The 12193-nt window shown below is 42.2% G+C and overlaps 1 protein-coding gene across 2 annotated transcripts in view; it reads left to right on the top strand.

The window, feature by feature from the left end:
• The first annotated feature begins 369 nt into the window (after nucleotides 1-369).
• Tmem26 (transmembrane protein 26) overlaps nucleotides 370-12193 on the top strand; it is a 59601-nt gene continuing 47777 nt past the window's right edge. For both annotated transcript variants that reach the window (XR_013105208.1, XM_034523760.2), the window contains exon 1: nucleotides 370-1415. Coding sequence is in view for 1 of the 2 variants with exons in the window: in XM_034523760.2 (XP_034379651.1) it covers nucleotides 1225-1415 (191 nt within the window). In the remaining variant the exon portion in view is untranslated. The remainder of the gene's footprint in view (nucleotides 1416-12193) is intronic.

Consider the following 12193-nt stretch of genomic DNA (forward strand, 5'->3'; position numbering starts at 1 on the left):
ATTTACAAGCATAGCTTTTTCTACATATATTTCACTGAAATATTGAATCCACTTAAAAAATCTGCAAAGCAAATAATAATAGAATAATAAATAATAAAATAATAAAAGACAGAAAACAAAGAAACAAAAACTACACAGGGCTTTGAAGCCCTGACTTCAGTTCTTTCTTTGGCTCTGATGATGGAAAACTAACCTCACAAGTCTTCATCTAAAGAGTTCTGGATTCCCAAAGCCCTACCTCACCTACTCAGAAGGGTCACCTCCCCTTCTCCTCCCCCTCCCCCAGGAGCTCTCGCCCCGCCCCCACGCTAAATAAGAACTCTAAGACTAAGCTAAAACTGCAACCTTCCTTTAATTTTTTTCTGGTTATGATTTCGCACAGTAGCCCAGGCTGGCCTCGAATTCACAGCAATCCTCCTGCCTCCAATCTCCAGGAGACCAGGAGCCACCAGCTAAGTTTAAGTACACCATGGTTACCCATGCTCTGAATGAGATGCTGGGAAAGGCCAGACTGTCAGTTGACCCGTGGTTCCAGGGAAGTTTCAATTCTTCAAACTAGGGGGGAACCTCCACACACACCCCCCCAAAAAAAAACAATAGAAAAAAAAAAAACTTCAGTTCTAAAACTGCTTGGGCAGCAGATTCTTTTGGTTCTCCAGAGTCCTAGCTTCAAGTCATCGCGATGGCTGGTTGTGCTCCTTTGAATGTGGGAGCGATCTAGAGAACACTTGGGGAGAAAAGCAGATAGAGAAGAGCGCTGTGCCCCCTTTCCCCCTTTCGGCCGTGCAGCAGCACTTTGTCCATCAGCTCACCTCCACCTCCTTGGAGTGGGTTGGAGGGCATTCTTATGGACTCCCTGGGGTCCTGGGGGTGGGGAAGAGGGCAGGGATTGAAGCTGGCCCCCAGCATCTGCAGGAGGATAGGCTGTGCTGAAGAATAACACCCAAGGGAGCCTGGGTGGTGCAGTCCTAGTTGCCTGCAGAGCCCAGCAGCCAGGAGAAGCTGGCTTTGGATTCTGTCTTTGAAGAGTTCTCTGGAAGTTGGAGGGGCGGGGCAAGCGGCGCTCTCCTGTCCTACTGGAGTCTTGCGCGGGGAGTGTGAGCAAGAACTCAACCGGCAGTCGCAGTCCCAGGGCTGTCCCGCTCCTGAGCAGAGGTGGACACAGGGTGCTGGCCACGGGGTCGGTAGGGCGCAGGCGCCAGGCTGGCAGAGCGCAGGGGCAGAATGGAGGGGCTGGTCTTGCTCAAGGCCCTGGTCACCCGGCTGCTGTTCTTGTTGCATTCCCTGGTCGCCGTCTGGAGAGTGACCTGGGTGAAGGAAGAGCACCGTTACTGGCTGCTGGCCCTGCTCAATCTCTTGCTGGTCCTGGAGACAGTGCTCACCCTCAAGTTCAAGCGTGGCCGAGGCTACAAATGGTGAGAGTGCCCTGGGGAGGGAAGGCGCACAGGGTCCCGGGCATTGTTCCTCATGGTCCTAGCTGGCGGCACCAAAGCCCTTGTCTCCGAAGTCTGTGGTTTCCTCGCATTTGGCCCCCCTTTAGTTCTCCGTGGAGTTTGGTCCGCACATGGGATACCGGTGCATCTTTTTGACATGCCAGTGGTACCTTGGGTTACATCGCAACGCTGGGAAGGCTGGAGCCAGGACGGATGGACCTAATTGGCTGGTCAGTTAAAAAACCATCTACGCTGGAGGAGTGGAGCTGATCGCTGGGTGCCCTGCTTTCTTAAGTTGGAGTGTGAGCCAGGGGCCTGTCGCGCGCGGATGTATGAGTGAGAGCCGGGATGCCTTGTGGGGCATCCGCGATCCGCGCCAAGCTGAGCGCTCCTGAAGCCTCCGCAGCACAGTGCCACCCTCCCCCCAGCACCTTTGGTTTTAGCCTCTTCCTTTTGATACTCCTCACTGCGCCTGAGGTTTTAGCCACTTCCAATTTCTTCCAACCCCAAACGTCCCTGGCTTTCCAGTGTGGAACCAGTTTCAGGTGTCTGGGTTTGGTGGCTTGGGAGCTTGGCAACCTACTTCCGGGGCATGGTTTGTGCTACAGACACTGGGGGAGGGACCAGCAGGTAGCGGTTTTGTCTTAACCTCAGCGTTGAAACTCAGGGGTTCCACCGGCGGCTGCAATTCCCCCTATAGAGCCAATACAAGTGGAAAGGCTAACACAATGGTTGCCTGGCCATTTGCAAAGAGCACCCACAGATGCTCACCCTTACCTTCCAGGGCAAAGCTAGGCCTTTTGAGAGAGAGAGAGAGAGAGAGAGAGAGAGAGAGAGAGAGAGAGAGAGAGAGAGAGAGAGAGAGAGAGAGAGAGAGAGGTGAAAGTAGTATTAGTTCGTTTATGAATTGCATGCACTTGGCTGTTGTATTAGCCATCATGTTCAAGGACAGAGAAGCCCCCTCCACAACAGAGTGCAAAAACGGTTATATATTTCATCGTCACCATGGGGTAAAAATGGGCTAACTTTGAAGCTGATGTGAACCTGACTTAAAATCTATTGATGCTGAAGTCCTTGGAGGGATTGGGATAGTTTAGCAAAGCAAGGATGGGCTTGGTACTTCCTAAAATCCCTTCCACGGACAGTTTATTAATCGAGGCATTTGCGCCAATTTCTAATCTGACTTCTTGATATCACAAAGAAAAATCTTATTCACTTCCCAAAAGAAGTCTGGCTCATATAGGGGAGAAACAAAAGAGGAGAAGATGTAAGTTCACCCTACACTCCTCTAACAGACAAATCTGAGATTTGTTGTTGTTGTTGTTGCATCGTTGAAATACACTAGAGTAGATGTATCTTTCATCCCGAAGTCTGAGGCCAAACACTGTCTCATGTAAAGTAGTCCTGACACCAACCATGAGTGCTTCTGGGACAAATGTCAACTTCAGCCTCAGAAAGGAGCCAGCTCAGCAAAACCTGAAGTAACCCCTTCAGCCCTGAGAGTAGGCCAAAGCCATTCTGGGCTGGTAGGCGATTAGCCTCTTGTGTGCAAGACTGCTGACTCATGCTGGTGTGACAATTATGCCCAAGATGGGAAGAACCATCTGGACAAAAATGTATGTGTGTCAGTGAGTCAGATTTCTGGGTAACTGGAGCTGGGCTGGATTTATGATGTGGGCTGCAGAACTGGGACATAAAATGGGGTGAGTGGTGGGCATTCCTTCTTACTTACTGTGTGACCCAAAGGAAGTTACTTGGTGTCTGTAAGCTTCCGTTTCAGAACTGCAAGAGCGTACGTAGTTTCACAGGTTGTTGAAGAATTGCGTGAACATATCTGTGTTGATGGCTAATGAATCATAAGAGGTTCTCTTTATATCCTGTTCTTTCCTTTTGTTCGCATTAAAACATTCAATGTTAAAATATCAGCTAGACACAAGTCCAGGAACTTTAACAGAGGGACTGGTCAATAAACCGTTGATTCAGAGTACAAAAACACAGAAACACTCTTCTATTTCAAACTGGAGAACTGTGCCGTATGCAGTACATTTGAGCACTGGCTCAGAAAACATTTGCTGGCTCAGTATCCATCCCAATGAATATTTGAAAGTAAGTAAAGGAAAAAAGTTGATACATCTGGCTTATTATAAAACGTCAGAAACAAATGAATATTTAGAAAGTGGTAGAAATGACCCACTCAGAGTTCCTCCCAATGCCCACCCTACACTTTGATATTACTGTAAATAAGCCATAAGCCAGTCTGCAAAGATGGTCATTTGCACTGTAGAAAAAAATCCACAGACAAATATGAGAAAAAAATAAAATAATGATCTGCTAAAAATATGCATGAAATTATCCTTGAAGTATCAGGACAATGAGATGGGTTTTGATTTGGAATCTTTTGCATTCTAGGTTGGAGTTTTCTAAGAAATCATTTGCTATTTGACAGTGTTAAGAACAGTTTTCTATCCAGACTTTCCAGCTGACAGAACTGAAGGGAGGAAAAAGTCAACATGAGAGTAATATCTCTGCTAGCTATATACAGTGAAACATACACAATACATGTTATCTATATGGCAAAATGTTTTATTTAGTTGTATGCGTAGAATCACATGAACTAAGAGAGTTAAATTTCCCCAATATGATGGGCTGTTAATGGTTTTGCTCATTTCTTTACATACAGATACTTTTGGCTCTATGGACAGGTTCCAAAATATAAGGTTCATGGTTCAAAAGTTTAACTACCTATTTAGCTATCTTCCATTATCTGGGAAACAATCCTATGAATTGTCATTGGGGTAAAGTCAAAGCACACAAGACAGGGTTTCAGTTGCTTTGTGGATAACAGAGCTAGAGAAGAAGACTCCACCTCAGAAGCTGCAACTCTCCTATATTAAAAAGATGCACCGAATCCAATCAATGGCTATGACAGAGTAGAGCGGAGAGAACTGCTCAACCCTGCAGGCAGAGGTTAGGATGGGCATAAAGGGAGTAGAAACCCCCTTACAATGGCTATTACACCCATGATCCTCCTTTGGTCTATTCAAGGCTAATTTGAGTAATATTAGTTCTGTTAATATTTAAACCTGGACCCTGAAAAGCTAAAAAAGAAGGATTTGGCACAAGTCCCAGTGCTTTAAAGGACAGTGGGGATTTAATTTCCTAATGTAGCAAGCGTGCTCCTGTCTCCAAGGACATCTTCCCAACCCCTTGGAAGGAAAACGTGGAACTAGATGCTGAGCCAGCTGCTCGGGGAGAAGGAGCATTACAGCATCCCGATAACTTGCCAGCTGGAGCAGTTGATGCTGGAATCCTATAGAATCCGGAGGGTGGATCTGTGACACACCCTTGTGAAACTCATAAGGAGTGCCGGGGAGCTCATTCTTCATTCCCCCCACCCCCACCCAGTGTTACCTGGACCTTCATCTGTGTTCCTGCAAGATGGAAATTAGCACCACTTAGTTGAATTATTTTTCCCCCATTTTTATTTTCAGTTGTCTGGGCAACAATCCAATGGATCTGAGAATTATCATTTAGGTAAAATCAAGCACAAGACAATATTTCAGTTGCTTTTCCAGCCAATAGTGAAAAAAAAACCTCCTCGGGGGATAGAAAAATTACCCAAGATTGTGACAAGTTTGAAGCCTGTTTGCTTGGAAGAAGACAGTATCTGGGAATTTAAAAAAAAGTATTAACTTGAATTTACTGTCAAAAGTACAGAATTTTAAACACAAATCTTTCTTCATCCGAACGTCAGTAATGCAAAGAATTTTTTTGAGCTTTTGAGTTAGTAGCTAGTCACCCTTCTTGTCTCTCCTTTCTGTTTCCTTTATGTCTGATAAGGCACAAACTATTTTTTATGTTTGTTTTGATTTTTAGACAGCCCAATGTCATCCTAGTGACCTTTAACCTATGCTGTTTTTTTCTTCCCCTGCGTGTTGTGATTATTGGCATATGCCACCAAACCAAGCTTGACAATTATCTGGGTGGCAACCAACATCGATACTGAGCAAATACTGAGCCTGAAATTTGTTGTTCTTGTTTTATTGAGGGAGTTACGTGATTTTACAATCCATGCTCATATTTTTTGATCTAAAAAAAAAAAAATAAATGAATGTTGAAGTCAGCAAAAAGGAAAATAAGAAAATGGCATGAATGTTTTTCTGAAGAAACTGCATTCTTACTAACAATATGAAAATAGCACACTAGACGTTTTATATATTTCTGCACAACTACAACTGAATTCTCACTCAATAGTCCCTGGCTAATTCTGTTATTCATGATAATCAGATATACCTAATTAGCAATAACTGCATGCCTAAAGCTTCTAAATAAAAGGTAGCATTTGATTAAGGGCCCAAATGTGTAGAATGAGAAAAATTATGACTCTTTAGCATTTGCCAAGTTTCAGGGTCTGCCAGACTCCAGAAACAGGTGACCCCATATAATCGCAAACACTGCGATTGCCATCATTTTCTCTTTTTTACCATGTTCATGAGGGAAACATGAGGCACAGAACCGCTAAACCTATCTCCTAGGCTCCCAGCCTTGGGACCAAGAAGTATGGGAGATAGGAAGGTTTGGAGCTCTCTTCCTTGTCGGCTGCAGTCTTCAATATCCCAGAGGAGTCAGAACCCTGCGAGCGACAGCAGAGAGGAGAAGAGGAGGAACATCATGGTCTTTGGGCAGCAAGCACACCAAAATGGCTGAGACCCGCATCTGAGGGGAGAATGCAAACCCCAGGTAGATGCTCCCAGCTGGCAGAGCACAGAACGTGAGCGGATACCTCAGGGAGATGCACTGAGCCTCAGCCTCCGTTCAAGCACAAGGAACTGAACGTCAACACTCCTTGTATGTAATAGGCATGCAAATGCGGAAGACACGGAAATAAATAGAGGAAGTAAGTTCCTGCCCTCTGACACGTCGCGTTATTTTAATCAAGGGAGTCTGAAAATGGAAGGAAATAAGGAAGGCTGTAACTGATAAACCAATGAGCGAACATATGAGTGAACAAACATTTGGTTTAAACAATAGATGCCTGTGTGGTGTGGACTACGGAAGGAGAAACACTCAGGCTTCTGACTGGTAGCGGGAGGGGCTCTGTAGAGGTTGTGATATCTGAGCCGAGGTTATAGGAGTCAAGAAGTTAGCATTCCTTATGTTTCTCTTGCTGTGAAGAAACACCAGGGCCAAGGCAACTTATGGAAGAGTTGGGCTTCTTATCTCAGAGGGTAGAGTCCCTCTAACAGTAGGGACAGCATGGCAGGATGCCACAGGCATGGTGACAGGAGCAGGAAGCTGAGAGCTCACATCCTGGACCATAGATACAGATGAGAGAGAGAGAGAGAGAGAGAGAGAGAGAGAGAGAGAGAGAGAGAGAGAGAAAGAGAGTGAGAGTGAAATGGTGTCAGGCTTTTAATCTTAAAGTTTCCCTCTGTGATATACTTCCTACAGCATGGCCATACTTTTTAAATCACCCCAAACATCTTCATCAACTGGAGAGAAAGTATTCAGACATCTCAGACTGTGGGACATGTTTCTCATTCAGACCACCACAAAGGCCCAGGTATATTAGAATCATCCAGGGAGAAAAAAAAGATAATCAAAGGGGGTAGTCCTATGTGCTTTGAGATATGAAGAAAGCATTGTCAAATGACTGGGTCATATTTTTGCTCTCTTTAGCATAACAGCAGTATTTGGTTTTCCCCTTGGTCTATGGCCTACCAAGTCTAGGATTCTTGGCCACCTGAGCAGTATCAAGCACTGGTTTCATATCATGGAGTGGGCCTTAAATCCAACCAGATAGTATTGTTTGTCTTCAATCCCATTGATCTTTGGAAACTCGGATGGATTGAAAGAGACAGCCATTTAAAGTGAGACCCAGAGACTTCCAGGTGGTCAACTTGGACTATGAGAGTCCTCTTTGGAGATAGACTATGCTTGGCCTGGACTCACTTGATGCTCATACTTCTGGCACGGTCTCCAATTTCTTAGTTCTTTCAGTGATATTTTTATGGCTAATCAGATTTTCTAGCCCTGTCTGCAGGGAATCAATATACATATCCTGAGACTCAATTCCAGACATTTTCTGTAAACAAGGTTGAGTTTTTCCTTAGAGAACCAAACTGAAGCTGTCTAGAATTTCTGTCTGTCTGTCTGTCTGTCTGTCTGTCTCTCTCTCTCTCTATATATATATATGTATATATATATATATATATATTCACACTCATATATATGAGTGTGTATAACATATATAATATATATTATATATATTATATATGTTATACACACTCATATATATATATTATATATATATATTATTAATGTTATATATAACATCTTAGAAGGGTGTTATATTTTAATTGTTGTTTATGTGTGCAGCCTCAGAAAGTTAGATAATTGTGTGTATTAAGGATTAATAATTCTTAAGAGAATGAAATTTCTCCTCTAACTTGCACTGCTATCCCTGACTGAGTTATTTGTAATTTCTCTGATTTCTAATTTCCTGGCTCTCCTTGTTGTCATATATAATATTGTGGTTCACTTAGATTAACCACCTGATAACCTGGTTGTGTTATTCTTGAGTTGTCTCTGGTGACACTGAGGAAGAGGATGAAGGTGACTATTACAGGGTTACAATGGAGGTGATAACAGTCAGCAGCCCTGGAACCCTGGGGACATACCAGACTTTATACATATCCATTACTTCTGCAATCCTCCAATGACCTTATAAATTCATTTTCTTTTTAAATTCTATCTTAGTGTGATTTTACCAATGCAGGGTAAAGTGACTTGTCTAAGGTCACAGACAGTGACAGTAGACCAAGATTTCTATTCATCGTCTCTTCTTGCTATGAGGGATAGGGTACTTTCCATAAGGCAGGAAAGTTCATGCTAAACACACGGCTCACACATTGATGTGAAAGCAGATGTCTTTGTGAAGACTAAATACGCTTTGAAGAAAAGAGAGGCAGAAATTCTAGACAGCTTCAGTTTGGTTCTCTAAGGAAAGACTCAACCTTGTCTACAGAAAGGAGTAAACATATACTATTATCTTTACGTATAAGGAAGTAAATTATATTATTACATACATAACATTCATAATGTATTTTATTTATTACAAGCCACAAAATTCCTATAATCATGGCCAATTTAATTTTACATATACCTTAGTAAACAAACATTTATTCTCAATCAACAAGCCTTCCTCGTACAAGATGTTGCCATCTCCCTGAGGAATATGAGGTTTGTCTAGCTCCATGCATGTGCATGCAAAGTGACACGAATTATGTCCGGGGTGCAGGAGGACTGGACAACCGAGATACAGCAGCAAAGGCAACTGTTGTCCAAGGGAGAAGAGACAGAAGGACACAGCTTGAAGAGCTCTCATGATGGTGCTGACGTCTGAGGGAAGAGGATAGAGTTACTGACACAGGCTGAGGAAAGTATGAGGACATGGATCCTCTAGGTTGTGCCCAGAACATGTTCATGTAGAAAAAGTCCCAGTTTCCTCTGCTCAGATATATTTTATGTTAAGAATTATACATGGGTCCTCAAATCGATTCATACATTTTTCCTGTCACTAATTTAGTTTTAAGCTAAACTCCTGAAGTTCAAATATCTTTATCCAATTGTAATAAAGTTGGCCTTGCTTCAAACATGCTTCAGGAACTTTGAGATGGAGTAAGGAATTTTGAGATTGAGTATGGTGTGGAGAGAACAAGTTACCCTTTCTGCTAACATTATAATTTGCTAGTATGGTTTTCATTTGAAGAAATACTAATAACAATGAAATTTATAATTCAGAATTTTAACATTTGCCTTCAGAATTATCTCCCTGGACAAAAACCTTTGTGTGAGCAGGTCCTCAGGGGACCTTAAGTACAGTCAATGATTCCATTGCAATGTGCTGTTCTTTCCCCATCTTTTCAGAATTGTTCTCTCCTGTCTTGTTAGAGCCTGCTTTGTAGACTTCTGTGATATACCTGAAAAAATAGTCTATTATCTAATTGACGGTCATTCAGATATGCCCAGTATATTTCTTTTGGGGGGCAGGTTCCCCCCAAACATGTGCTTACAGCCACACAGTAATGCCCCCCCCTTGCCTGTTGAAGGAACAGGGGTAGAGGAGAACGGTATGTTACTTTAAAAATAAATGGATGCTGGCTGGGGTCAAGACAGTGAGTTCTTAGGAGTTCAGAAGCTGTGGATCTGCACACTTGGGATCATTTTATATGTTATAGACAAGCAGGTAAAGGAAAGAAGCTGAGGTGTGGGCATCAGTGGGTCTCCTGACACTCATGGAAGGCCCTTGCTAAGGAGCCAAGATGGAAGTCACACAGGCTGAAGTCCACCTAGAGAAACCAGCCCATTTACAAAGGGGACAAGAAAATTTTAAATCATAACTCGGGGCCTCACAGAAGGACAATTTGGCATAGTTTCTTAATTCCCAAGTGAATGATGTTTCCAGAAACTATATTGGGCATATTGAAGGGGCTTTACCATCAGATTTTGAAACCCGGTGTATGATCCTTGTATCTCTATTCTGTTCTGCCACGAAGTGAAACGGAAATTAAATCAGTATTCATGGAGAAGTAATTTTTGCTTCATTTAAATATTACCCATATCCACATTTGTATGTATAATTAGAAGCCAGAAAAAAATTTAAAAAGAAAACAAATGCAACAAGTGATATTTGGTTAATTTCCCTCTATATGTGTGTATATAATGTTCTATGCCTAAAAAATGAATAAGTATTACATTTTCAATAAGAAAAGAACAATAATTGTCATTTTTAGAAAGAGCAAAATGGAATCCCAATTCTGAGCTAATGCCAAATTGAAACAAATAAAATCCACTGCAGTCCCAAAATGCTAAATGTCAAGACATAATCATTTTACGAAAAGCATTATAATTTGTGGAAATGACTACTTTTATGATAAATAGCATTTTAGTTTTAGAACCAAATGGAAAGAAAGAATGCAGTGAGTACATCTTTTGAAGAACCCTGTGCAAAGCTGGATGCGTCGGTGTGTGCTTACAACCACAACACTGAAGGGCAAAGGGTCAGAAGTTTAAGGCCAGCCTGAGCTATCTGAGACTCTGCTTTAAAAGAAAAAATAAAATATATAGAAAGAGAACTCAGAGTCATGTTGAGCAATGCATACATAGATGCACACATGGTCAAGAAATGAGACCAAGTAAACAGATTTGTTAATAGGCTAAGAATTACATTAGTGTACAAGGGAAAATCCTATGAGGCGTTTCTTTGGAGAGAACTTGTATTAGGAAAGAAATGTTCAAAGGAAGTTTTAATTTAGAAAATACAGCTGAGCAAGATAATTTGGTCTCATAGGGGAAAAAAAAAAAGCTGTGTCTGACAACTTTATTTTTCTGACCAAATAGCATTAATTGAGATTATATTACATTTGAGTTTCTCCAAGTAGCTAGCTCACTGGTGGTGGGCTAGTGTCAGTTTTGCAAAGATTTCCCACTTGGTTGTTTCATAGTCTTTAAGTGATATAAGTCAGTGTCTGGCAGAATAATGTGTGATATTTTTTAAACTGTTCAGAAATCCAACTCATTTGATTTCTGAGTTGGTTAGGTCCTCTTATGGCATTATTCATCACACAAGTTGCTTGGAGCCTAATTATTCCCAAAGCCATGAAGGCAAACATGTAAACACACACACACACACACACACACACACACAGAGAGAGAGAGAGAGAGAGAGAGAGAGAGAGAGAGAGAGAGAGAGAGAGAGCAATTATCTAGTAGATCTTAGGAAAACGCATGAGAATTGATCCAACTCTCCTTGGTTCTAAAACTAAATAGTATTGATGACATAAAATCCGTAATACTATAGACTTGGGACAGCACGTTGGCTCAATGCATAAAGGCGCTTGCTGCTAAGGCAGAAGACCTGAGTTCAATCCTCAGAACCCGGATGATGGAGGGAGAGCATCAACTCCAGAAAGTTATTATCTGACCTGCATGAATGTATTGTGTCAGGCACGCATGTAACATACACTGAATAAATAAATTATAAAAGCATTTTAAAGGCTACTCTGGTCTTCCAAACAAATATATTGTGGCTATCTCCTCAGAGTGAGACACTGAACATTTGTGAGAGCAAAAACACACAACAAAAACAACCGTTAGTTTCACTAAATAAAATTCCTGATAAAAATTATTAACTTAACCGTTTTGTTTCAAGAAGCTATTTCTAATCAAACCAGGGCCTTTATCAAACCACGGTTTGTGGGGACCCCACATGTGTCATGCGAAGGAGCAGAGGGCATCCTTTAGGGTCAGAGAGTCAAAATTGTGTGAGCACTAAAAGTTAAGATAACTTGGGGGAAGGTATGTAACTAAATGATATTCAACACATAATACACACTAACATGCACATGTAATTATAAATTTTGAATCATATGATGAAAAATGCATACTGGGAAGGCATGCAACTTGAGTGACGTGGGGGGGAAGTTTTATAGAGGAGTCTTTATCTTGCTGACATGAGCCAGGAGAGAGATGTAATCAGACTCCATTGTGTCAGAGGACATCCCTAACAGGCAGACACGCTCTTAAAGGCTCAAATCTTCCAGAGTCTTCGTGGCATTGGAAGAATACTGCAAAAGCTTGGTGAGGAAGAAAGATAACACAGCCCAGAGACACACAGGGACTGGAGCGGGCTGCATCAGAAAGCCTACAATGGACAAGTGACCCACTCAGCTCTTCATCTGGCAGAGGTCAAGTGTGAA

The sequence above is a fragment of the Arvicanthis niloticus genome, chromosome 20, assembly GCF_011762505.2.
Source record: "Arvicanthis niloticus isolate mArvNil1 chromosome 20, mArvNil1.pat.X, whole genome shotgun sequence".
In the NCBI taxonomy this organism is placed as follows: Eukaryota; Metazoa; Chordata; class Mammalia; order Rodentia; family Muridae; genus Arvicanthis; species Arvicanthis niloticus.